The sequence below is a fragment of the Syzygium oleosum genome, unplaced genomic scaffold (genome assembly GCF_021117445.2).
Source record: "Syzygium oleosum isolate NSW1041296 unplaced genomic scaffold, Sole_v2.1 Sole_v2.08, whole genome shotgun sequence".
Taxonomy (NCBI): Eukaryota; Viridiplantae; Streptophyta; class Magnoliopsida; order Myrtales; family Myrtaceae; genus Syzygium; species Syzygium oleosum.
The window spans coordinates 6,598,970-6,625,913 of NW_026607492.1; the positions used below are offsets into that span (position 1 = coordinate 6,598,970).

Below are 26,944 nucleotides of genomic sequence, written 5' to 3' on the forward strand. Positions count from 1 at the left end.
ACACCTCAACCTCGATCACGATGAGGTTTCTCCTGTACCTCCCGCCAATCCAATAGGTGATGGGCACAATGATGAGCGACACAATGATGCTGAGATTGCTGATGATGATGATGATTTTCTCGGTCCTTTCTAGTTAAAATTTCCAAAATCTGGGCTAAGCTTGCTTCACAATCTTTTGTGCCATAAGTGCAGTTTGCCCAATATGTTCATGCCCTACAATTACTTTCTGTGCACAACTTTCTTACAACTAGGTTCTTTGCTTACGAAAAACTGAAAATTTAGAGATCCCGGGATGACATGCTTGTTACAAAAAATCATGATATTTGAACATTGTAGAAACACATGCCTTAATTGACTTTGAGTCTTCTCTTCCTGGGAATTGGTGTTGGTAATTCACCTCTCTAAGTCATTAAACTGTTGAATGCTGTATGGAGAAGGATCTAATTTTTCGTAGGTGACAGAAATACGATTTACAAGGGTGAAAAAACTACAGTGGATGTCAAAGTTGACTCATATTCATATGTAAGAACATTGATGTTCGTCCTGAAACGTTTTTTTGTTAACCCTCCTACTTGTTTTTTTATACCTAGTTCCACATCCATGCATAAATGCTTCTTTTATATTCTGGACTGATTGAATATCTTTATTTATGTATCCACATTTCATCAGGTGTGGACAAAAGTGACTGCTTCTGGTGTCCTGCCGAGTACCAAAGCTGCCCAATCTTGTGTTTGGTTTGTCGATTTTTCGTTTTTGAAGCAGAATCTATGGTTGTCCCGCCTCCTTTGAATGTTTTGAATGTATTATAAGATTGGATATCAAATAGCATCATGTCAGACTTCGCAACTTTGCATATATCATTATTTTTTGCGGACTAGCATCTTTCCTTCAGTTATATTTTTCAATTATATGGCATTGTGTCTGGTTTGTTCGTTTTCTGTTTCTGAAGCGGAATCTATGGTTGTCTCGTGTCCTTTGATTGTTTTGAATGTATTACATGATGTTCATTAATACGTAGCAATTGCTATGGACAAGATTTGATGGCCCAAATTGTGTATAATTTGCGACGAATATTTAGCGACGAATTTTGCGACCAATACAGTTCGTGGCTAATTTGCAACGAATTTTGCGACGAATACAGTTCGTGGCTAATTTGTGATGAATTATTTGCAACGAATAAAGTTTGTGGCTAATTTGCGACGAATTTTGCGATGAATTTTGCGATGGATAAAGTTCGTGGCTAATTTGCGACGAAATTTCCGACAAATAAAGTTCGTGGCTAATTTGCGAAAAATTTTGCGACGGATAAAGTTTGTGGCTAATTTGCAACGAATTTTGCGACGAATAAAGTTCGTGGCTAATTTGCGACGAATTTTGTGACGAAATTTCCGACGAATTTTGCGACGAATAAAGTTCGTGGCTAATTTGCGATGAATTTTGCGATGAATAAAGTTCGTGGCTAATTTGCGACGAATTTTTTTCCGTCGCAATTTAGCGACGGAAATTGAAATTTTCCGTCGCAAAATTTTGCGACGCCGAATTAGCGACGGAATTTTTTCCGTCGCTAATTTCGTCGCAAATTCAATTAGCGACGGATTTTGCCAAATTTTTCGTCGCAAAATTCGTCACTAATCCCTTGTTTTTTTGTAGTGATGCTTAGGCACGAATAACAACTATTGTAGTGGCGGGAGGTGGTGGCGGACGGCGGCATGAGGTGGTGGCGGCGGGAGGTGGTGGCGGACAGCGGCGTGACTAGTGCAGACGACGGCGGTAGGAGGCGGACAACGGCCGGCGGCAGGAGGCGATAGGCGTGAGGAGGGCAGCTCACTGCGGTATGAGGTGGCGGACGGCAGCTCATGGCGGCCAACAACAAGAGGAGAGCGGCAACGGGAGACGGGTGGCGGCGGCCGGCAGACGGTAGGTGGGCGGTGGGTGGGCGACCGACTAGTAGAGAGGGCAAGCGATAAGAAGAATTTTTATTTCTTATTTTTGTTCTAGAAATATAAAAGTAGAAAATTTTTACTTTTCATTTATATTCCAAACCTATTTCTGAAATCAAAATTTGTTCCAGAAATAGAAAAATAAAATTGCGTTACTAAATGGATTTCTTTTCCAAACTTATTTTCGAAATAAAAAAATAAAATAGTTATTGTTCGCCGCCGGTGTTTGAATGTCAACTGTTTTGAAAGTGTCAACCCAAGATTGTTGCTGTAACATGGTCTCGATTTCTTGGGCAAGAAGAGCTGCAAAATATATGCATTTATCCCTCTGAATGCTCTTGTTTGGTGCTGACATGTAGGACTGCAATTGAGTCCAGTGGAGCCGTACTAGGCTCAAGCTCAACTCTAATCATGTACTCGAATACGGAAATTCGATCTGAGCTCGATCAAGTACTCTTTTTCCTGATCGAACTCTACTCTGTATATTACTCAATGTACTGGAGCTAGACTCAACTCAATTTGATTTTAAATATATAAAACCCCGAGTGTAAGTTTTCCCGGCTCAATCGAACTCAACTTGACTCGAAATACTCACATTAGCCCTTTTTGGTAATGTTTATAATCATATCAAAGGGTGAAAGTGTAATTACATATACGAAGGTTATAATATAAGTCTATTTAATATAATCTGTCGCCGAAGTTAAAGCAAAATTTATATAAAAAATGAGATACTCAATAAGGTCCATGAGTCAATGAGTCAAATATCTTTAGACTCGAATTCGACTCGACTCGAGCTCGAAAAATATCGAGCCAATCTCGAGCAGGCCGTTCGTCGAGCATAGAGATGGCCACTAGACGGGTTTGGGACAGCTTATCAAAGGCTGTCCCTTACAACCCCTGTCGGAGCAGCCCACGGACCCCTACCCGCTCACCGGGGAGCGGGACCTGTGCCTTTTGTTGAACGGGGAGTATGAACCACACTCTAACACGAAATAGGAAATCTCGATATATTTGTTAGCTATATTTTACCGTATTTATAGATTTCTCCGACTTGTGTGTTGTATGACGTACTTAAGAAATCAGCTCGTTAACGACTTGTCGGAATCACCTGCCCAGATTACTCGCTTGCGGCCATGATGTACTTAAGCATGTACGTCACGGCAGATGAGGCCATGAATGGCTGTTTAATATATCTGCAATCAAGTCTTACTTCTGTTGAAGGGCTTTAGGTCAATATCACGTGCTGTGCTATGTCGAAACTGAAAAAATTCAGAAGATGAAAATGCGTATCAGTATGTAACAACAGTGCACAGACAACGTTTGGCAGGATCGATTCATATATTTGATGGAACGCACGGAATGGTTCTGGTACATTGACGCGCGGAGTCATATTTAAAAGTGCATGGAAAGTTATTCGGTACACGAGTTGAGACTGGTTTGTGATACACATATAGCAAGAGACGGTAACACGAGGGAACTAGGCAAAGAAACTGAGGTACTCATCCACAGTTGTGTATTTCACTTCCGGATAGAGCTCTGAAGCCTCTGCTCCGATCGAAGCATCTATCTCATAGTTTGCGGCATCTCCCTTCACAAAGGTTGAGTGGGTTATGGCCAAAATGATGTTGATGGGCAGTGGAGACTCTACAACAGTCAAAAATAGGGAAAACAAAGGTAAACATTGGGCTTTAACCAAGAAAAACCATCAAACGAAAGCTGATATCTTTACGTGTGTTTCCTGTTTAAATTGCTTCCAGGTATCCACTAACCTTGGATCTTCTTGAGGAGCTCGTCTTCCAAGAGATATGTCTTCTCGAGGGTCGTCCCGATCTTCTTCTCCCAGAGGGAAACAATCTCGCTGAAGCTCAGAACATTTGCCGGCGGTCTCAGGTAGAGGATCTTGTTCAGAGTTCTCGGGTCATCCACTGCCTTGATAGTGTATGTGGCAATATCTTCCTCCTTGACAAAAACAACTGACACAGAACAGAGAACAGAGATTAAGCAGGCACTTCTGAAAGTCAGCCATAGCATGTCTCGAGTAATCGAAAAAAAGATCAATCATAGAGCTTAGATGAGACACAGGGCTACCGAAATAATTTCCTTGTTTGCCTAACGACATTTCTTATAATCTGACACGATACAATCACCCAGCCACTTCACAAAAAAATTTGGGAGGAGCATCATATTTACTCTACAGACAACATCTAATGTGCATTCCAAACTATCACAGGTTGAGTCTATTAGACGCATTTCAGGCAAACATCTCTCCGAAATCTGCTAGATCTAAATTGCTCATGAAACCAAGCCAAGTTCAGAGTAGTTTCGATATGCATAAGATGGCGGCTGGTTACGCCTGAGATCGTTAGTGTCTTCTGGGATTGTGAATGTACTTGATTATAATTCAAAGTACAAAACAAAAAGTTGGCCTTCAAAACTATTCACCTTTTGGATTTCCGTCACCTATGATTGTGATTTTGTCCCTTGGAGGAGCTTTCGCACCCATCTGTCCCAAGGTTGGAAGAAAGTATCCAGCGAAGCCATTCGATGCAACATAAGTGAAAGGGATTCCTTCGGCCTCAATTGCTCTCCTGATCTTAGCTTTGGTGCCAAAAAGGGTCGCCGCCGGCTCGACCGCATTGGTACGGTCCACGTCAGTACCGAATTCAGAAGGAAGGAACCTCTACAGAATTTATGAACATCTCTAAAAAGAGTTCCAAACAAGGGAACACAAGCTAATGTAATGACATTATCCCGAGGAAAACAGAAAATATATCCTTATCAATTTTGGGTAGTAGGCGTGCAACTATAAAAATTGTACTTTCCGAAGCTTTTGTTAGTGTATCCATCTCTATTTTTTGACATATTTACAGCGCAAAATGAACCCATTAGGAATGATTCATGGGAAAAATAACGACGAAATGAATAGCTTATATATTGAATATGAATTTCCAAAACTTAAGAGCATCATAAACAACACCTTCTGTAATACAAGAAGGTAAATAGCAGTTCCATCTTTTTCATTGACAATGCTTTTAAAAACTATCAATTAGTGTCACTTGCCTTAATATTTCCGGCTTCTTTGATTGCTGCAATGATCTTAACCTGACCGGCAAGCTGCATTCCTCTCACTGCCGAGATCACGACATCAACTTGCTTGATTGCCGTCACCAAGCTCTCGTGATCATAGATATCTCCCTGCAAAGTCGAATAGAACACAAATCTAATGTGAGATTATGCCACCAGGTGGCTGAAATGCAGCAAGAAGTATTACTTTCCAAAAAAAAATTTTGGTATCATACATAAACTACCGAAATCCCCGAGCTCCTGAAGCTTTCGATGAGCTTCGACTTCTCGACATCAGAAGCCGTGCTCTCTCTAACCAATGCATAAGTGGGGTGACCCGCTTTTGCACTTGCCTCCACCAGGTGCTTGCCAATGCATCCAGTCCCTCCAATGACCAAAACCTTGCTCTTCTCTGCCATTTTTGTTGTTGTGATACTGATCAATGCGGAAGCTAAATCCGGGATCTTGCAATTTATGTCAACACGAATATAGCCAGAGAAATAACGATAGACACGCGATATTTACGTGATTTGGTCCGATATATCGGAACCTACATTCACGGGTAGAGTCAGCACCATATAATCCACCGAAATTGGAGAATCCAAATTTACAATCGCTCACTCATACACTCGTGTATTTCCCGCGTTCAGAATGTCCTTCGTGCGGCACAAAATGCCCGTTCTCCTCCCACGAAGGACCCACTGGCCATTTCTTCCTCACTTGTGCAGCTTCGGCTCTTTTTCAAGAGCTACTGTGCGGTCATTTCAAGAGGAGAGACAGAGCACACTCAAGCTCTTCACTGTGCGGCTCATATAGCACGCACTCTTCTCAATGAACACTCTTGCGGCTGACGCCAAGAAGAAGAAGAAGAGGAAAACCTGGGCTAGACCAAAGAGCAAAGCCCTTGAAGCTAGCCCCTTGCAAAAGGACAAAAGAAAGAAGGAAAAGAATTGGTAGAGCAACCAATCTCAGTGTATGCACATTGCAAAAGGAATCAGATGCAATAAATTTACCATGCATTTGACCCAATCCAAACTTTTATATTTTTGTTTTCTCTTAATGTCGGTACTTGTTATGTGTTTCGGCAAACAGGATATATAGCACATCAACTCCGAACCGACAGAATTCAAAGGTATGATCCATCCCAAGAACCCCATCTAACTTATTGTCCGGGTTCAAGCCCTATTCCTCCATTTCTCTGCATTTGCATATTCTATTGTTAGGCCTCTACGATTTTGAGTGTTGACCATGCCTAAGTCTTTCTTTAATGGCAAACCAACGAACGCAATCCTTGCAAAAAAAAAAAAAACGGTTAATATAACAAAAAAAACTCAAACTGATATACCTGTGACAATTTTATCTCGAACTAATTTTTTGACTCCCAAAAACCCTAAACTGAAATATCTGTGATAAATTTACCCTGAACTATTTTTTTGACTACAAAAAACCCCACACTGATACACTTGTGACAATTTTATCCGAATTAATTTTTTGACCACCAAAAACCCTAAATTGGTACGCCTGTGACAATTTTACCCAAAACTAATTTTTTTAACACTAAAAATCTCAAATTGACACATTTATGACAAATTTACCCTCCGTTAGTATCCGTTAAATTGGATTAATATCACGAAAAATCACAAATTTGTAAACTTGTAACAAACAGAGGGGTAAAACCCCAAACCGGTACACAAGTCAACTACCACGTGTCATCAAACTTAGCAATTTGATAAAAAAATTTAACGGAAGGTAAATTTGTCACAAGTGTACTAATTTGGGATTTTTGGTAGTCAAAAAATTGGTTCGGGCTAAAATTGTCACAGGTGTATCAATGTGGGGTTCTTGGTGGTCAAAAAAATAGTTCGGGGTAAAATTGTCACCGGTGTACCAGTTTGGGATTTTTTGTGGTAAAAAAAATAGTTTTTGGTAAATTTGTCACAGGTGTACCAGTTTGGGGTTTTTCGTGATATTAACCCAAAAAAAAACTATCAATCCTTTTTTAACGAATAGAATATTTTTTTTTCCAAAATTATGTGTTCTCTATCTGCTTGAGTTTCTATATGCTGATGCAGAAGGAACATTCCATCATCCTAGGTTTTGCTTGATCCCACAAGAATCCACGCTCTTTTAAGGCTTGAACCCACCTGTCTCGTCAATATTACAGGAAGCTTAGACAGAGAAGGCCGTTTGAATGTCACTGTTTGGAAAGTGTCAGCCCAAGATTCTTGCTGCAACATGGTCTTGATTTCTTGGGCAAGAATATGCAACCACATCAATTTTAGATTGTTGTATAGATTGTATAAATCATAAAAAACAAAGTAGAGACGATGTATTCCAAAACAAAAGTAAATTGCACAACTTGAATTCTATTTTGGGTGTATACAGTTACATAGGTGGCCTTATTTAATTCTTTTAGAAGAGTAAAAACATGTTAGTAAAATAGGTCTTGAGTTCGGGTTTCAGCTTACCCGCTAGACAAATCCGAAACTTGTCCCAAGTTCTACAGGATTTTGTAGATAAAATCTCAAACCCATCCCGCAACCCAAGGACGGGGCAAGTATCCTTTATGACCTGACCCAACCCATTGCCATCCCAAGTCAAGATCCCCCCAGTCGAGGACAAGTAACTTCACTCATTTGCACCCCTACTGAAATGATTAAATATACTGATTCCAAAAATAATACCACATTACAGGTCAAAGAAGCTGGTAGTTGAGACGCGCAGATGCACAAGCTAACCATTAGGCAACTAGTTTCTTGAAGACTAACATGTGATTGATCTCAATCAGTGAGAAGAACTTCCCAACCTAACCCGTCAAAACTTTGATTAATCACTTTAAATAGAATATACACTGTAGTGGTTGAATCCTAAGATAAAGCAGGGGCGGTGGCGCCCGAAGGTAAATTGCAAATCTGTATTTACAATTCCGGAAGGGAGGTTTTTGGAGCTATGGTTGGCAACCAATCGAGTAACGCCTTGTTGACAAGTTCCGGGACTTCGTCGTGAGGGCAGTGGCCCGCCTGAAGGTTGACTAAGGACGTGTTTGGGTAGAACTGCTGGATACGAATGGCCTTTGTGGGACCGACCCACGGGTCTAAATCGCCCCAAATTAACAGCAGCGGGCACGAGAGTTTGCTCAATATGCTGTCCAGGGTATATCTGCTCTGGTTCATCATGAAGCGCGACATTAATCTGCACCGACATATTTTTTCACTTCAGCATAAACAGAATATACCTTTAAAGAAAAGGAAAACTGGGACAAATCTGATCGAGTTGAAAGGAAATCATATGGAGTAAGTTGAAGAAATCATGACAACATGACTACCTTATGTAGATCACACTTAGGAAAAGAACATCAATCTGTACCTGTAGTAAACTTCTCCAGCATTGGGGTCCGCCGCCGGCATAGTTATTGACTCGATAAGATAGTCATCCACATTTGAGGAATCTACGTAAACCTGGAGAAGCAGAAAAACTGGTTCATGTGGCAGCCAAAAAATAATTAGCATTGCACGAATAGAATCGGGGAGTGAAAAAGATAATCATTTATTTGACATGAGGAGCTAGAGTCTATCTAGACACCATCAGAGGCCTTGACGCAGTTGTCGCGACAAGCCTGCCTCCGCAGTGTAAGACCTAATATTTTGCTCATCTGGTCAGGGCAGAGTGGCTGAACCATTTAGGGAATTTTGAAACTCTGTAAATCTAGACAGCTCATCCTCATTCGGGTTCACTTGGCTCAAAAAATGTTCTATTTGGAGTCCGATTTGACAATCATGGTCTCGGCAAAGAGGCCTGACATGACCAGGAGCAATCTCAATCTGCTCCTTTTGGGATTCATAGGCACCAACCAATTGGGACACTTAAAGTTAGCTTGGAAGTCAAATCTCTGAGACACTTGAAGTAAAATTGCAATATGGCAACATAACTGAAGTCAGCCCACAAACATAATCAGAAAACACCAGTCAAGTTCAGCCTGTGAGTTTCTCTTAGGGATTTTGTTAAAGAGTAGTCCAGAGGAACTTTTTAAATGATTAAAATAGAAGTTACAGTTTTCAATGCACTGTTAGTTTTGTATTATGCGTAATCAGTGCTTTGGAAATTGAAAGTTTCATGTTTAAGCATGTGCAAAAAGTACCCTGGGACTCTCATTAACAAGACCGTTTTCTTACAAAATACATAAGTGAAGATTCAAGCATCAGAACAGAACACGAGGGCGTCTGTCTAAATAATCAAGAATAGAAATTGAAGAAATGGAGATTCCGTAGTTAGCTTAATTCAGGCACATTGTTTTATTGGCTTCCGCAGCCTGAACAGAACCTAAAACTGGAAAGTATGGCATCGACTTGCCTGAAACAGTCAGTTCTTTTCAATTTTTTTCCTACTCTCTCCATTTTTATTTCTTCAAATTTTAAATACCCAAAGCCTAAATCTAACGATCAAGTTTAGGTATCGCATTTCCCTTTGCTGGGAGGTAATGCTGCCTCTCATGTATATGATCTTAAGCCATTCAAATTTTTGTGAGAGTGGAGATTGAGCGAGAGAGCAACATACACTCTTCAAGACAGATTCAATACGAGCTGGTTGCTTTGCTTGCCAGAACAAAAACCCGAGGAATATCCGCTGAAAAATCTCCTTCAGTGGCTTCACGACAACCTTCTGCAAAACACTTTCTTCAGAGTTCTTGACTTTAGCACTAGGGTTTCCAAACTGTCCTGCAGAGTTGAGCAGTACTACTCCGGCGACTTGCTCAGGCAATCCCCCAGCAGATACCAAAGCAGTGAACCCTCCAAGGCTGTACATTAACAAGAATTCACGCTTATGTGAAAAGACAAGTTATTGTGAAAAGTCAAAAAGTAAGTTGTGTTTGGTTATGGAGATATTACTCAAAAAGGTTTTTTTCGATTAATCCTGTTGCAATTTTGCCGAATTTCTATAAATGTGTTTAGTACACCATTTTCAATCCATAAATTTTTGTATTCTTTTCACAAAGCTTTCTTTATAACAATGGTATGGTTCTTTTTCGCCCTATAACTCTGGTTGAAAATCAAAAGATCAAGAAAACAGGAAATTTCCGCCTTACTGCCAATCCATCTCAGTTGGGAAATGCAGAAATCAATCTTTTGTACCTTTCAAGCTTCAAGAAAACCATCATAGTTTTCAGAAAATTTAGAAACGAGGCAGGTCATTCATTTTATCCTGGAATAATCTACAAAAGGGTAAGGCCGACTTCTGGTGTGATCTTCGGTCCATATTCGACATATAACCCTTTTATCTCATACACATGTGCTTTACCTTCGAGACCCAATGCTTCATAGCGGTTCATTCATTTTAGTATCATTGCCATCAATACCAGCATCCAGAGATAATAAACGCCATATCAGATTAGCAGGGAGTACACAAATCAAAATATTCTCTATCAAAACGACATATCAATTATGTTACTCACAGGGAAAGCAACAGATACACAACACAAATTCAAATATTCCTATAGGCCAAAAGCAGAGGAGATTCAATTACTATAACCTTTAATACCTGTTGCCAACTAGAACTGCAGGCTCCCTCACTATATCCTTCAGGAAATCAACAACTTGATCCTTCCATATCATTGAATCGTATTCAACCAGTGCTTTCTCACTCCAACCAAATCCCAGTAAGTCTATAGCATAGACTTTGTAGCTTTTAGCCAATTCAGGAATGTTATACCTGCATATATGCAGGCAGAAAATCCGCGCATTTTCAAATGAGCGAGTGAACACTTTAGTCCTAATGTAGCAACAGAAAATGGCCAATGAAGAGCAAATGTTGCGAGTATAGTGAAGCCAAAAGTAAAGCCAAACTCTGTAGGCATCATGATATCAGATAGTGACTTGGCAGAACATACCCTAATTTGATTATGTTCAAAAGAGAGTAAACCTCTTATACAGGCTTGGCACTCTGAGAGATTCCAAAATGGGTTGACGGACACTTGTGACAACTGAAGAAAAGACCTAAGCATCGCCATGCAAGTGGTTATGTGACCTTTCTCGTCTGATGCATAATGCTCCCAATCCACTCTGAAACAATGTGAAAAGGAAAATCGACCGCTAACGCATCACACCCAGCAAGATGTGAAACTAATCTTGTTCCCTGACAAGTTATGTCCTAAGTCCCTAACAAAAATCTCGTTCACTGGAGATAGACCTGATTCTTTGCAGGAGATTGAAACTGCTCGAACCAAGGAAATATGTTCAAAGAGTTTCCTAGCTACAAAGCTCATCCTATCAAACTTCCTCCACCCAGTTCCCCAGAAGAATTCACGGGTTAACATTGCATTTAAGAAACTCCAATTCCTACAGCCCTTTTTATGTTGCCGACACTTTTCTTTTCTCAGCAGCAGCCATAACAAAAACTACTTGAAAAAAAAAAAAGAACTGCTCTATGGTAGCTAACTATTAACCAGTATTTCCCATTTCCTCGTGCAAAGTAATTTCATGCAGCCATGTTAAAACTGGTGGATCACAGAAGATAGAATTGTATGACAAACCTCCAATGATACGCTGACGCACCAAACCCATGAATCAGAACAACCGGAAACCCCTCCCCCTGCACCACGTAATGTATTTTATGACCTCGCCATGTCCAGTAGTTGTACCCTTCCGGCTTGAAAGGTAACCTATCCGCTCCTACAGAATAAATAAACAACACAACCACCTTTGAGCACAATCTTACTAAAATTCCATAATGCACCAACAAAAGGGAAAAAAAAGTCGAATAACGATAACACGAATTTCCCCCTTGGAGCTATTCTTGGATAAAGAACAGAAGCAGGTTTACATACCGAGCTCGCGAAGTCACCAAAAATTAACCCATCAAACAAACAGATCAACTTGGGCACTTACTGAGAATCCGCAAAGACTACACCCCAGCAATCTCAAGCATCAGAAGTGGGCTTCGCCACAACAGTCGCGTGTATATAGTTAAAATTTTGTAAATTAAGCTTTTCAATCTTCATTAACTCAATGAGATGTAGCTAAAATCACTGACCTTTGACGGGTTCAGTCAATAGGGACGACCCAGCCATCGCAACACCCGACGCCACGATTCCTCCGAACGCAAAACTCCTCCTACCCAAGTGACACTCGCCCCCTTCAAGCGGAAACAGCAAAAGGTGAAACCGAGACACGCAAGGACACGAGCACCCATTAAAGACGAAACGCTCGCAAAACCAAGATCGAAAAATTCACGGCAGGTTCCGAGGAGGGGACCCCCCGCAAGCTTACTTCGCCCGCGAACTCTCGAGGGCACGAGCAATCTTTGACGACGACCCGGGTCCACGAAGTCGGTTCTTGAAGAAGGGAGCACGGCACAGGAAGAAGACATGGGATCTTCTATATGATGGGGCAAGTCTTCAGGCGCAATGGGGGGGCTAAAGAAGCTGTATCACATCAAGAATTCGATACGTTTTCCTACTTGGCACTGCTTGGAGAAGAAGAACGGAAGCCATTTCTGATCTTTTGCTCGTGTGTGTGGCGAGCGTAGCTCCTGGAGTTGTGGCCGACGCGGAGCCATTTGATGGTTTTGCCTTGGGAGTGTTTCTTCCGGAGGAGAGAAGCTCGTGCAGCGCGAAAAGTGACGTCATAATTTCTCCAGCGGGACAATAAACACCGTCGGTTCGAGATTATTGAATTTGTGCAATAGAGCCTTAAATCTTAATTACAAAAGAAAAATAAGAGAGCAAGAATTTCAAATCTTTATACAATAAAATCTTAAATGTATTAGTGTAACCGAAGTCCTATACATTTGATAAGAAAAGTATGATCTAATCATAAATTAAAAAGTTTCGTTAGAAGCTAAACATCGGGTCTTAAATCTCTATCAAAACGGTGATCAAGTTGTGCGACCATAGTGAAGAATGAAATTAAAAGTTACCGTCGTAACACAAACAAGTTATGTTACTGGTCACGAAAACTTATTATTATACTGGTCGGAAGGTTTAGGAATAGATTACATATCGTACCAAAAAAAAATTTAGGATATTTAATGTGCTTCTTCATTTAACTTTTCTAAGAGGATAATTTTACATGAATTGATGAAAAACATTTTATGTGCCCAAAAATCTATACTTAAATTTAGAAAAAACAAGTTTGCGCCTCCTCCTAAAAGCTTAATTTCATATTGTGAAATCCAATTTGGGGGCAGGACTCGAGACCTTTATCGCTTGAATCCTAGATCCCGAGGGCCAAATCAAGGACATTGAACTTAGGAACTCCTAGGCTGGACACAAGATTTTGCCTTTGGACATAACATTCGAGGATCAAACTCGGGACCTCGAAAGATTGAACTCAAGATGTCTATTCCCCCGATGTGGTGCCTAATGCTCAAAAGCGATCATGAGAATCAAACATCGAATCTAGGAACGAGACTTGAGAACTCACTCATTGGAAAAGCAATTATATAGTTTCAATGATGTTCGATTTCGCCGGAATTTGCCTCGATGAAATACCTTTCAATAAAAGCCGTTCTAGATAGATCTTGACATGAAATATCACGGGTACACAAAGAAACCGGTAGATATATGTTAATGTATACAGGATAAAAATACAACGTCGAAATTTAATTGATGACAAAGCATCCGAAAATTACGGCAAATATACACGTCGCGATTTAATTGATGACGAGATAATTGGAAACTACAATAATTGACCAAGATAATTCACATAAAAATAATTGATCGCACTGCTTACGAAAATGAATAAACGAAAAATAATTTTATCGTTTGGGAAATTGTCGGACCAAAATTGAAAAAGGGGAATTGTCAGATTGACAATTTTTTTTGGGCGACGCTTTTTCCATTTCTCATTTAGCTTAAACACTCTTTTGTTTTGACCAAATTATCCTTTGTGTGGCCCACCATTTTTGTTGGTTAAAAAAAACTCTTTTTGTTTTGTTTCTTCCTTTTTTACCTTGCGGGTCCCACTTTCCTCCTCCTTCTTTCTTTATTTCTGCATCTTTGATGTCTCAGTTCTCGGCTCTTGCAAAATGTCTCTATGTTTTCTCTCTCGCAGGTAATTCTCTTCTTTTTACGCCTCCCTACTCCTTGAATTGCAGGGTGTTGATGCAAGGTTGGCTTGCATTCACACTAATAAAGATCGATTTTACAAAGACAACGTAAACATACATTGGCAATCCCAACACCAGTACATAGTTGCTAATGACAATCGACTAATAATTTTCCAAGTCAATCTTATGGCTTTTGTCCAGTGATATATGGCACTTGGAAAACATAAGCATTTACACACACAACACTTTGGCCTTTCTGTCATGAACGAACACGATGCATCGATTATCTCAACTCATGTACAAGATGCCGTCAGAAGTTCAAAAAGAAAAACTTCACAGAGTTGCAAAGAGTCACAAATTGAGCTAGACATAAATATCATTGGGTACAGTAGAAAATGGCTTCAACATAACAATGTTGAATGTACGCCAACTTTCAAGTTTAGAGCCGGAAAACTTTATTCAACACGTGAATGTGACATCATACCTAATTCAATGGTGTAATATGTAATAAAAGAGCTCATTGCCTTATCTTATCTAAAACCTTATTATGACTACCGACTTAAATCCTCAGCAACTGTCTACTGATGTTAGTGTTGCTAATATATTTTTACCTTGTTTTTGTGAATTCGGTTTTTATTAATGCGAATGCAAGCCAACCTTGTTTCAATGCCCCACAACTTGAGGAGTAGGGAGGGATAAAAAGAAGAGAATGGCCTACAAGAGAGAAACACATAGAGACGTGGTGCAATTAAAAGCGTGGAAAGAATGAAAAAGAAGAAAAGTGGGATCCATAAGGAAAAAAAGAAGAAGAAACAAAATAAAAAGAGTTGACCAAACAAAAAAAGATCACAAGGGATATTATGATAAAAATATAAAGGGATAAGTGCATTGAAAGTCATAAAACTTGTCACGAAAGTGTAATTGAGTCCTAAAATTTTCATAATATGCAATTAAGTCCTAAAACTTGTTACGAAAGTGCAATTGAGTCCTAAAACTTTCAAAAATTGCAAACAAGTCCTAAAACTTGTCAAATTAGTTCAATCAAGTCCTTTTATTGATTGCATATTTTGAAAGTTTTATGACTTGATTGTACTTTCGTGATAAGTTTTAGGACTTGATTGCGTTTTTGTGACTAGTTTTAGGACTTGATTACATTTTTTGAAAGTTTTAGGACTCAATTACACTTTCATGATAAGTTTTAGGACTTTTAGGGCACTTATCCCTAATATAACAAATTAGGATGTCTAAATTAAAGGAGGAGCGGAAAAAGCTCCACTGTTTTTTTTTCGTTTTTTTGGGTATTTTCCCAAAGAAAAGGAGAGATTTGTCTCTTCTTCCATCTGGAAAATAGAACGCCGAAGTGACCCCTCGTTTCCGACGCCGTCGGCCTCCGCCGCTACGAGCGGGCGATCCGAAATCCTCGCGTGAAGAACTCTCTCGCATTTCTCGAACGCTTCGACCCGTCCCTCACCGATGGAAGCTCCCGTCAGGAAATTGGCCTCTTCCGCCCTCCACCGCCGCCTCCTCCTCCACCACCACCACCACCACCCGTCTCGGCAAACCGTCCGCCCCCCTCCGTTCCCATTCCTCCTCCGCCGCCGCGCCGCGGTTGCCGCGCGAAGCCGCTCCTTCGCCGCCGCTTGCGCCCACTCTCGGGCCCCCGCGCCGGGCTCGAGCTCCCTCAACCTCCCTTCGTCTCTCTCCTCACTTCACCGCTCGTCCAATCCCGTGCCTCCGGGCGCGGGCGGCGGCCCTCCGTTCGCGGACGCGCGCGACGGTTCCTCCCTCGCCTCCTGGAGCCGAGCTCCGGCGACCTCAGCCGGCGCGAGGGGCGGGGTCCGCGGCGACGGGGACCCCGCCGTGACCGTGGTCCTGCTGGGCTGGCTCGGAGCGAAGCGGAAGCACCTGAGGAGGTACGCGGAGTGGTACAACTCCAAGGGGTTCCACGCGGTCACGTTCCTCGTCGGCGTCAGGGAGATGCTTTCGCTCGATTTGGGTCGCGGCGTCGAGGACCGGATCGACGAGCTGGCGAATGAACTGATCGCTTGGGTTTCGGAGGGGGAGGAGGGCGGCAGAGAGCGTTGCTTGCTCTTCCACAGCTTCAGCAACACCGGGTGGCTTGTGTAGGTTGATCGATCTTGATTACTTTCATTAAACGGTGGATTGAATTTCCTGAGCTTTTGATCTTTAGGATTGAGAATGTCTTGATGGGTTAAAAAATTTGTTAGAAATCTTGTATTGGTCAGGTATGGTGGGATACTGGAGAGGCTGCATTGTAGGCAGGATTTGATTGAGAAAATCAAAGGCTGCGTTGTCGATTCCGGAGGAGCCGAGCCGTTTAATCCAAAGGTGAATTAAGTAATGTTCTGCTCTCTCGTTTGATATTCCCTTTCTGTCGATTATCTACATTTGAAGGATAAGCGCAAAATCTTTGGTCTGGTTCGTGTGAGACTTTGCTGTTTAACTCTTTACTTGGTTACTGTTTCTGTTTTGGTTATCCTTTGATTCTATTCTATGATGGAATTCATACCATATTCAGTGCAGAGTCGTCTTGGGAATTATTGCCGAGTGAAATTGTTCTAGTGGAAGTGTTCTGTGGTAGTTTTGTGTTTGCAACAATGCATCATTAAGTTGCAAGTCTTATATCCTCCCTTGATTTGAAGCTCTAGCCGTTCGGTGTTGGACAATGCTATGAACTACAGCAGTCTAAATAAAGGCAGAAATTTATGCTCTTTTAGTAGCAAATTTCAGGTTTTAGTTTGAACTTATCATACTCTAGCTCATTTAAGTAACACAACCTTCAAGTTTACTTTATTGATACACTTCGCTTGTCAAAGTTATTGACAGTAACTATTCTCTGGGGAAAATCAGATGTTTAATGGGTATGACTATCAAAAATACATTTGGTTGCGAAGCCAAAAGAACGTGAGATGAAATCATAACTTTGCAGATCCTTGAATATAATGGCTTTGAGACTCTCCTTGTATTGGAGGAGGATGGCAAAGCTGCTTCTCCAAGGTACTTCACCCCCAAAAACCAAAGTATGCAGCTACTTCTGTGAAAAACGTACCAGTGAACTTTTGTATGACTCAGTATTTAGGTAGACGAGAATCATTGACCTAAATCTAAGTGTGAGGGGAACATATTATGTGACTGGTAGTGAATAGTGGCCTCTAGTGAGTCCTCAAGGAAGTTCGTGCACAGATATTAAGTGAGGAAAATGTTCTTTGCAGTTAAAATGGTATGGTGCATGTACAGAATCATGACTTTATTTGATTTTGAGCATTGCTCAACCAATAGGAGTCAATGTTATTGATGATATTGATCTCCATAGCATAGTGAGCTTTATGTAGACTACAATGCCTTTAAACCATATTTACTGACTGACTGATATTGTTGTCATGCGACATAGCACTGTATTAATCCATGACCTGGCCATCAGGTATATGAGAATAAGACCTAAGTGCCACTTTGACAGGAGAATGTACGGTTATTGTTGATCATGATCTCAAATGTTTCCGAGAGGAAATTTGGGCATGCAGACAAAGCTAAGGACATTAGCCTCTTAGTAGCTGACATGGTTGGATGATATAATAAGCTTGCATTTGATTTTGAAGGATATTAACTCGTTGATGAGTCAATTTAACCTCAAGAGACTCATTACTTGTTGATAGGGATGGACTTATAAGTACCATAGTGGGGGCTCTTGCCCTGGTCAATAGATGTTGAATTAGTTAAGGGTCTGAAAGTAATGCTAAATAACTTTAGGCTACAAAAATAAGTTTTGCCCCAATTAAAAACCTAAAAGTTTTATAGGTAAGTGACGATTGAATATTTTCATTTCAGATTGCCCTCACAAATAAACCAAACTCAATATACAATTTTGTAAATTATGTGCATGCAACTTGCTATAGATAAATATGAGCTGCACCATATTTATTTTTATTGGACTTTGAAGCTTTAAAGTACTACCTTAGTTACTAAAACAAATACGCTTGATTTAATTGTAATTATTCATCTATTTCTGCACCCAATAAAGAAAGTTTCTAGATCTGTCCCCGGTGATTAAGCTCGGATTTTATAGTTGGACTTCTTTCAATCTTGGCAGGTTTGGGCCGCCGGATTCTCCGCTGCTCTGATAACAAAAAGTAGCTCGTCAGTCGAGGGAAAAGATACACATGCATCAACTAGTGAAGGATCAAGCAAACAAGAAGATGAGGGGATGGTTGAAACAGCGGTCCTTGCAGCTTTGGAATGGCTCTTCTCTGCTGTTCTGAAGTTTCCTGATGTGGAGAGGTAATTGCGATACAAGCTTTGCCAGCCATTTGTTAAAAGAGATTAGAGTCTTCACCGTAATGATCAAATGTAATGGTTATATACTTCTGCGTTTGTAGGAGGCTTACAAAAACTGTCACTATCCTCTCCGAGGCGCAGCCATCTTGTCCGCAACTCTACCTCTATAGTTCAGCCGATAAAGTAATGCCATATGAATCCGTGGAGTCGTTTATGGAAACTCAGAGGAGGATGGGAAGAAAAGTGTTATCTTTCAACTTTGGATCATCTCCTCACGTGGACCACTATAGGACATTTCCTGATCTATACATGTCGCAGCTCGAGAATTTTATAAAAGAATGTTTTGATACAGTAAATGAATCCTGCAAACGAGGATGAGACCTATGACATTGATCGATCTCTCACTCTTCATGCTGGTAAACTGACCAAGTCATCTCTGGTGCTTGTTCCATTGCTGGTTAGTCAATGTTCTGCACTATAGGAAACTGCAATTCGTCTTTATTTTCTTCAGTAGTGATGGCCGGGGACAAAGGACAAACTGGGTTTCTTTTTTTTCTTTTTGGTCGAAATGACAAACTGGGTTTGACAACCTGGAAAGTATCCTTATTTTCCGGGAAAAATGACTTAAACGGTCACTGAACTTTGGCCAAATGTGCAATTTGGTCCATGAACTTTTAATTTGTTCAATATAGTCCCTGAACTTTGGCCTAATGTTCAATGTAGTCCGTGAACTTTTAATTTGTCTAATATGATCCCTAAACTTTTGGTACATATTCAATTTAGTCCTTGAACTATATGAAAATATTTAATGTAGTCCTTCCATTGAACATTTTCATGTAGTTCAAGGACTAAATTGAATATGTACCAAAAGTTTAGGGATCATATTAGACAAATTAAAAGTTTAGGGACCAAATTGCACATTGGGCCAAAGTTCAGGGACCATTTGAGTCATTATCCCTATTTTCCGTCCCCTGAAGACTTGGATTGCTGGAAATCCAAGAAGTGTGAAATGTGCATGGATGTTGGCTGAGCATAAGTTGATCTTGTTTACTATGATTGATTTTGATTGAGCTTCTGCAAGTGAATGGGATCTTCCAGCCATGCAGACAGATTGGAGCACCCTTTTTCCTCGCGGTGGTGTTTCATGAAGGATCAGTAGGTTGGATTCGATTTGAAGTACTTAATAGAGCTGATGAAGAGAGCAATGGAAGCGCATGTAATGAGAATTTACCGGCTGAAAATGTTTCGATTTGCTGGGGTATAGGCAGGTCTTTTGCTCGTGCTGCATCATCCTGTTGGGCGGTTCCTCTCGGCGAAAAGATGGACAGCACCGGTCACCGTTCTCGGGCCGCGGAAATGGCCATAGCAGCATGCTTTGCGAGAACAACAAGACCTTCAAAAACTCAGAAAATATATAAAAACAGACGAGTTGAGCATAAGTATGCTTTGCGAGAGAGTAGGGAGATCTTTCTGAAATCTTTGATTAATGAAAAAGATAAGGAAAAGTTAAAATATATGAACAATCAGGGTAAGGTGGTCATTACCAAAATTTCGATAATATAAGTATACGATAATCTATTTCGTGATATCAGTATATAAAGCAAAGCAAAGCAAAGCGAGCCTCCTACTTTTTAGGATATCCCAATCAATTTTATTTCCTTAATAAATATCCTTAAATTACTTGCTTTATAAATGTTGTCCGAGAGAAATGCATAAATTCATAAATATATATCTATCGTATATTTTTAATACTAAAGTTTCTGATATTTTCCTATTCCACGAGAAACTCTCTTCAACGAAAAATTCCAAATTCAAAAAAAATCATTTTTCTTTCTTTCTTTTTTCTACCGCGACGCTACTCGCCGTCTTCCCTTCCCCCCCCCTCTCTCTCTCTACTATTCCCCCCACCTTCCACCAAACCAAACCTATCTCTCTCTCTCTCTCTCTCTCTCTCTCTCTCTCTCTCTCCGTGCGTGTGTGTTATGCTTCGGAGGCTCGACACAGCCCTGCAACATTGACCCAAGACGAGGTTTTTCTTCTCCGCATTCCCCCCCCTCCGACATCCCATCGACCCGACCCCCGGCTTCCGTGTCCCCTTTTTGAGGGGGGAGCAAGAGCCTGACACCGTCGTTGTTTCCCGTGCAGCGTGGAGGACAGAATCAACTTTCCTCCGCCACCTCCTCCTTTGGTCCCGGTTTGGGTGCCTTTTTCTCTCCCCCCATCTCGCTCCGCTCCATCGCGCGCTCGGGGTGCTCGACGGAATGCCGCACCAGCCCAACACCCGCGATGGGTTTCGTGCCGTTCCCGTCGTGACGCGGTGCTTGACCCAGTAAAAATTTGCGTTCGGTTCGGGAGGTACGGCTTGGCCCCACCCCCCGCTTGGCTTCTAGCCTTCTTCTAGGCTTGCTTGCCCCCCTTGTGTTTTTTTTTTTTATCAGGACAAATCCGAATTATGGTCCAGATTCAATGTACTTTGACATGTCCGCCGCACTTTCTATGATTTCCCATATTGATCCCCTGCGCCATGAGCCTTTCTCCAAGTGTTACCAGACCGAGGAGGGATTAAAAAAGATTTGTTTTTTTGGTGGCTTTGCGTAGGCTTTGGGGCTCTTGTTCCCGTTTGATCTTTGCTTGGCGTGAATCCATGGCGGTTTCGGAGAATTTGCCGGTGGGCTCGACGATTCCGCCGCCCGACTCGTACGGCGCGGTCGTCCTCGGCGGTACCTTCGACCGCCTGCACGAGGGGCATCGCCTTTTTCTTAAGGTCGGTGCTCGTTCTCCCTCTGTATGCATAGTTGCGCACGGTCATATCTCTGCTCTGCCGGCTGGGAAAAATCGTTCTTGCTGTTCTGCTGCTTATCTTGGTGATGGGGTAGCTTGGTGAATGTGACGGTTCTTATGATTGAGCTTATCTGATGGGTAAAGACGGAAATTTAGGCATCCGCGGAGCTGGCGAAAGAGCGCATCGTGGTGGGCGTATGCGACGGTCCAATGCTGGCCAAGAAGCAGGTGCTTGTTTGATAATTATTAGCGAGCTATGTAGTTGTTGCATCTTTGCTAGTGCAGGCCAGAACAGATTGTATTTATGTGGACTGCGCAAACCTTCGCTGTTTTGTCTTTAGAAATTTGCTCAATCAGTAACTAGTGAGTGTTTCAGCCGTTTGCATTTCCTACGATATGTATATGCATACGAAGGTCTTGATTTTATGCAGTTGCAGGCCTTTGTTATATCATTTATTTAAAGATGATTGTAGCATTACTAAGCTGAAGCTAAGGGTCCATTGACTTTCTGTTCCAGATACAGTCCTTATGTTTCTTCCCTATAAGTTGGTAATTTGTTTACTTGCTACTTGAGTATTTGGGAAAGTAAAGCTGCGAGCAGACAGAGCTAATTGTCGGTAAAATCTTTTACTTTGGTCTGAGATAGAAACATGTTTTGAATGCACTTCCTAATTAATAATGCCCAAAGTGGCAAGCTCTTCTTGTTCTTGTATAAACAATCATGCCCTCGGGCATTGGTCAAGCTGTAGAATAATCCTATTGCAGACTCTCTTTATCTTCTATATTTACTCAGGGGTGTGATTATTTCTGTTGATTACTTTCCTTCCTCTGAAATCGTTGTCAATTTGCTCTGTTCGAGTATTTGTAGTTTGTTTTTGGGATATCTTGTAACTTTTGGCCGTCTAAAGGGTAAGTTTTTGATTGTTCATTCACTCATCTAACCATCTTCAAAAGAGAAATCCCTTAAAAAGAAATTCAATACCCTTTTTTTGGTTAGATTTTCTTTTTATTAGCGGCAAAACCTCGAGATACTTTCTTCTCCGTGTCTGAGACCTTACTTCTACGACTACTCGACTTTTGCAATCTCGACAAAATCTCCTTGAAGTCTTTTCTATCAAAGTATATGTCTTTCTCCTTTGCTGCCATTCAACAACAGCCGGTCTTAACCCACCCATGGGTAGCTCAGTTGGTTAGGGCGTACTTGGGATTGCGTGGTTAGGCGCACTGGTCTCAGGTTCGATTCCCCAGCTGAGCACTTGTGATTTAAGTGGGGGGCCATGGCGGTGGGTTGCTGTGCTAGTTTCCCCCGAGGAATAGTTGAGGTGCGCGCAAGCTGGCCCAGACACCTTGGTTACCAAAAAAAAAAAAGAAAAAAACAACAACCGGTCTTAGCTCTGCACATTCCTAGAACTGAAGTGAAAGAACCCTCAATTCAATTGCTTCAGCTCAAGTCCTTCCTTTTGGATAAAGTTCACAGCCTTTGTTTGGGAGTGTCTTTACAGGCGATTTCCTTGAAATAGTGGTGAAGTTTTTTGGTAGAGTTTAGGAGTCTCTGAGATATTTTTTTACAAGAGGAGGTGCCAGTTGGTTTATACTTTTGGCTTTCTAAAAGCACCTATTGGAGAGGAAGGGATTTACTACATGAGGAGATGAACGAAAGATAGATGGCCATGGGACTATCGGAATAGACTGTTTGAAAGAAGGATGTTAAGCTGCTAGTGATTGAAAGTAAGCTTGGTTTTCTATCATCTTAAGAACTACGACATAGTATATGGTATGATGTAGTATGTGGTAGAATTACAAAACTTGTCCCGCTGGTGACATTTTTTTTCATGTTATAGTAATCTAAACAAGAAAATTTGCTATCGAAGGTGGTTGTGGAAGTGTGAGCTATTGCCATTTCCTGTGCTCAAACATTTGGTTTGGTGATGATAGATGGTCTCGTGGCTCTTGCCCTCTCATTCTCCTTCATTTGTTCACTCTAGAGTAATGGCCAGATTATTTTATTGCAGTTTGCTGATCTAATACAGCCAATTGAGGAGAGAATGCAAAATGTCGAGAACTTCATCAAGGTAGTCTTCCGTTAATGTTTTCTGATCCCTATAATTTTATCTCAAAAGAAACCCTTACGTTTTACCTTTCTGTCTCTTTCTGCAAATTGTTGGAAGTAACTTTAGAACTAGTCGAGAAATAGAATTCCCAGTGCAAATAATGCACTTGGTGCTATGGACCGATTGTTGTGCCGTATCCAGAATTTTGTGGGGTTAACACGGTACATTCCCTGCGATACTCTCTCAAATCAACATGGCTCGTTACAAGCTTCATATCTTTGTGCCGTGTGAAGGATGCATGTCTATCATAATCAAAGCATACAGAAACTATATGTATGCATAAAAGGGATTCATCTGTTCTCAGAAGCTCTTGTGGTACAACTAGGTGCTGATAACATGTGGAGCATTATTATGTATCTCATTTGCAACATGTATGTCGTCCATATTTCGTCTGGAATTTCATTAGGTCACTGTAATTAAAATTTCATCTTCTAATTCTCTCTCCTTTCAACGGATATTTGCCAGTCTGTTAAACCTCATTTGACGGTCCAAGTTGAACCCATTACTGATCCCTACGGGCCTTCCATTGTAGATGCAGAATTGGAGGCTATTGTTGTCAGGTTTGTTTCTGTCGATATATAGTATTTGGCCTTTTTGGCATGTTTTCTCACCATTGCAATAGCCATCAGTTTTGCACCAGCTAAAAACCCTACTTTGTACTTTCTCAGGAAGGGTATAGAAATGCCTCCTAGCTAATACATTCTTCCTTCCTTCCTTCGTTTCTTTCGGTGACAGCAAGGAGACTTTACCCGGTGGAATCTCCGTAAATAAAAAAAGAGCCGACAGAGGTCTTTCACAGTTGAAGGTCCGACATTATCAGTTTTCTGTGCATCATTTTTAGTCATGCACCTTTTCATAGCCATTCCTATGCCTCTTGTAGATTACTTGTTACCCAAATGTGGCTGAATGAATGTATGATTTTCGTGTAGATTGAAGTTGTAGATTTAGTTTCCGAAGGATCGAGTGGAGACAAGCTGAGCTCTACAACATTGCGAAGGCTCGAAGCCGAGAAGGCCGCTGATCAACAATCAGCCTAGACAAATCCCGTCCCGGCCCCTCAAAATCGGACAGCTGAGAATAAGGGCTTTGAGGAAATTCAAGCCACAATAGCCAGGAAGCTACTCTGTGCTTTCCAAGATAATTTACAGGAACAATTTCTTTGTTAACTTTTCCTGCCACTGCAATGTATCGAGTCATTTTTTACCTGTCTATCGAATTTCCATTGCTAAGTATGTAGAGACTGTGGCCATCCTCCTTTTGTCCTTTGCCACGAGTTGTAATCACAGTGGAAAATATTTTATGGACGGTACAATCGCTCTGTAGGTTAACAAGAAATTAGTCATTACCAAAATTAATGAATAATTACTTGGATTGATCCTTCCATTTTCCTTAATTGGGTGAAAGAGTCTCGTATTATCAAATGATAGCAGTTGCCTATGTATCTTGAACTTGATCGCTACGATGCTGATCTCGGCGTTCATAGTCAAATCGATAATGTCTATACCGCGAATCATTTTAATTCGCTATATGCACGATGACCATGCCACAAAGAATCCACGCCATCATATGAAGAAAATAAGCGATGAACAGCAGCCCGGATCACCGGTCACGACCCCCTCGACGAGGAGATGATTTCGGCGTCCTCTGTTACCGTTACCGTTACCAATCTTAAAAAAAGTGGAGACCATTCTAAAAAAATTGGAGAGATGCCGCATTGCACAGCGGATATATTAGACCTTGAATTGGTAAGTGCATTGAGCAAAATTGTTCTCGTGTGAATTGCGAAGATAGAAACCAGGGTGACGGGGTGACTTGCTCAGAAGAAAACCGAAAAGACCCGTTTCACCCCCGGCAAAACGACGTCGTTTCTGTAAAAGCATAACCGCCACGCTTGGGACTTGTAACGGCCACCATCAAACCGAAATTTGAAAATTCGAAATCATTAAAACGCTCGCCCATCGTATATCATCATCAAACAAGAATCAATCGCTCTTCAACTCCACATCCCTAACTTTTTCTGTTCTCTGCTATCATCCCACAGAGAGAAAGAGAGAGAGAGAGAGAGAGAGAGAGAGATCACTGGCGTCATTGCAGTCCAAGGTTCTGCTTCCGAGCCGAGCCATTTTCGGTAACATTTCGATAATCTTTCCCTTGGTCGCGGGACATCGATCCTATTCGCGGGTTCTATTTGGAGACTTCGAATGGATGTGATTTCGCGCATGTTTTATTTGCTCATTTTGTTTCGATCCTGTCGTCCGTGGCATTTTGTTTTTTTTGGAAATTCCCGCCGCTGCAGAATTGAATCGTGGATTTCCCCTGTTTCGCATCGATGATTTGATTTCTCCGATTCTCACGCTGTGTGATTTGTCGCGATTCATCTCGGTTTCTTGTTTCCGTCTGCGGGTTCTTTAACTTCGCCATCGCTGGCTCGGTTCGTTTCAGATTACTCGGAGGACCACGGCGAAGAGAGAACCGATAACCGCTGATTTCTGGGAAGATAGCCCAAATCTTTCCGTTCTGTTCTGAGGTTAAAGTCCATCAACCGCTTACGATACAGAGTTCTTGATTCCTTACACCTTTTCTTGCTTCAGAAGTTTGTGTTGAAATTGAGAGAAGGAGATTTCTTGTGTTTGCAGGCGAAAGCTTGCGACGAATTTCGCGAAAATGAACGATCTCATGACAGAGTCGTTCTTAAATTATGTGGAGTTGAAGAAACAGGCCCAGAAAGACCTCGAAGCCGAGCTCGACCTCGAAATGGGCCAACTCGATGCGGCGGAGGAACAAAACCTCTCGCAGTTCTTTTACGAAGTCGACGCAATCAAGTCCGAAATGGAGGAGATAACCAATCTCTTGCTTGACCTACAAAGCCTAAACGAGGAGTCCAAGTCCACGTACAGCGCGAAAGCCCTTGGCGGCCTCCGGGACCGAATGGACTCGGACATGATCTCCGTCCTCCGCAAGGCTAAATCTGTGAAAGCACTGCTCGAGTCCCTGGACCGGTCGAACCTGATGAATCGCGGGCTGTCGGCGAATTTCCAAGAAGGAAGCTCGGTGGACCGGACGAGGATTTCGGTCACAAGTGGCCTGAGGACCAAGCTCAGGGAGACGATGAATGAGTTCCAGCTTCTGAGGGACAAGATTGTGGCTGATCACAAGGAGGATCTTAAGAGGAGGTACTTCAATGCGACCGGGGAGGTTGCAAGCGAGGAGGTCATCGAGAAGATCGTCTCGACCGGCGGGAAGATCGAGCTGTTTGGAGGGAAGACCAAGCTGGGCCTAGGCATTCCAGAGAAGCATGAGGCGGTGCGGGACCTGCAGAAGAGCCTGGACAAGCTCCACCAGGTGTTCCTGGACATGGCGGTCCTCGTGGAGACGCAGGGCGAGAGGCTGGACGACATTGAGGAGAATGTGGCCAGCGCGAATGCATTCGTGAGCGGCGGGACGAGCAATCTGTTCTACGCGAAGCAGATGAAGAGGAAGAGCCGGCATTGGGTGAAGTGGGTCTGGGCTGTGGTGGTGATCATACTGCTCGTGTGCCTTGTTTCCTTGTTGGCATCTTGAAGTTATTAAAAGATTCTTGAAAGTGATTAGCCAGTTTCATAGGATTTCCGTTTCGACGTTCAAGGCTGTTTCTGCACAGCATGATTTGTTTTGGTCCACTCATTTTGGTCAATATAATCTGAACCTCATGCTTTCTTCTTCAAAGCTAGAAGC

General features: G+C 41.8%; 4 protein-coding genes across 4 annotated transcripts; 2 read left to right on the forward strand and 2 right to left on the reverse strand.

Moving 5' to 3' along the window:
• Window positions 1–3,259: 3,259 nt before the first annotated feature.
• On the reverse strand, window positions 3,260–5,499 carry LOC115684785 (eugenol synthase 1-like). The gene is made up of 5 exons (XM_030609660.2): window positions 5,240–5,499; window positions 5,001–5,135; window positions 4,383–4,620; window positions 3,710–3,913; window positions 3,260–3,584 (listed from the first exon to the last, which is right to left on the reverse strand). The coding sequence occupies exons 1-5, from the start codon at window positions 5,420–5,422 to the stop codon at window positions 3,418–3,420; spliced, it is 927 nt and encodes a 308-aa protein (XP_030465520.1). The 5' UTR covers window positions 5,423–5,499; the 3' UTR covers window positions 3,260–3,417.
• A 2,302-nt stretch (window positions 5,500–7,801) lies between these two features.
• Window positions 7,802–12,536, reverse strand: LOC115685977 (pheophytinase, chloroplastic). Its single transcript, XM_030611139.2, has 7 exons — window positions 12,266–12,536; window positions 12,030–12,131; window positions 11,530–11,668; window positions 10,539–10,709; window positions 9,558–9,798; window positions 8,370–8,461; window positions 7,802–8,195 (listed from the first exon to the last, which is right to left on the reverse strand). Exons 1-7 carry the CDS (start codon window positions 12,363–12,365, stop codon window positions 7,922–7,924), a joined length of 1,119 nt encoding a protein of 372 aa, XP_030466999.1. The 5' UTR covers window positions 12,366–12,536; the 3' UTR covers window positions 7,802–7,921.
• A 2,855-nt stretch (window positions 12,537–15,391) lies between these two features.
• LOC115685963 (uncharacterized) lies at window positions 15,392–18,823 on the forward strand. Its single transcript, XM_030611130.2, has 4 exons — window positions 15,392–16,168; window positions 16,292–16,394; window positions 18,154–18,341; window positions 18,440–18,823. Exons 1-4 carry the CDS (start codon window positions 15,519–15,521, stop codon window positions 18,714–18,716), a joined length of 1,218 nt encoding a protein of 405 aa, XP_030466990.1. The 5' UTR covers window positions 15,392–15,518; the 3' UTR covers window positions 18,717–18,823.
• A 2,085-nt stretch (window positions 18,824–20,908) lies between these two features.
• LOC115685986 (syntaxin-112) lies at window positions 20,909–26,929 on the forward strand. The gene is given in 7 exon segments (XM_030611152.2): window positions 20,909–21,102; window positions 21,276–21,347; window positions 23,132–23,191; window positions 23,696–23,790; window positions 23,966–24,035; window positions 24,160–24,276; window positions 25,844–26,929. Coding segments are annotated over 7 exon segments (1,482 nt in total). The 5' UTR covers window positions 20,909–20,982; the 3' UTR covers window positions 26,792–26,929.
• Window positions 26,930–26,944: the final 15 nt, after the last annotated feature.

Bases quoted from the DNA above. Each gene is read 5' to 3' on its own strand.
- LOC115685977 (XM_030611139.2), bottom strand. From the start codon at position 12,365: ATGTCTTCTTCCTGTGCCGTGCTCCCTTCTTCAAGAACCGACTTCGTG. The intron at 11,669-12,029 runs GTCAGTGATTTT...TTTATTCTGTAG, and splicing joins ATTGACTGAACCCGTCAAAG to GAGCGGATAGGTTACCTTTC. The intron at 9,799-10,538 runs GTATTAAAGGTT...GTTAATGTACAG, and splicing joins GCAGTTCTAGTTGGCAACAG to CCTTGGAGGGTTCACTGCTT.
- LOC115684785 (XM_030609660.2), bottom strand. From the start codon at position 5,422: ATGGCAGAGAAGAGCAAGGTTTTGGTCATTGGAGGGACTGGATGCATT. The intron at 5,136-5,239 runs GTATGATACCAA...TCGACTTTGCAG, and splicing joins CGGGGATTTCGGTAGTTTAT to GGAGATATCTATGATCACGA. The intron at 3,914-4,382 runs GTGAATAGTTTT...GTTCTGTGTCAG, and splicing joins AGGTGACGGAAATCCAAAAG to TTGTTTTTGTCAAGGAGGAA.
- LOC115685963 (XM_030611130.2), top strand. From the start codon at position 15,519: ATGGAAGCTCCCGTCAGGAAATTGGCCTCTTCCGCCCTCCACCGCCGC. The intron at 16,169-16,291 runs GTAGGTTGATCG...TGTATTGGTCAG, and splicing joins AGCAACACCGGGTGGCTTGT to GTATGGTGGGATACTGGAGA. The intron at 16,395-18,153 runs GTGAATTAAGTA...CAATCTTGGCAG, and splicing joins CCGAGCCGTTTAATCCAAAG to GTTTGGGCCGCCGGATTCTC.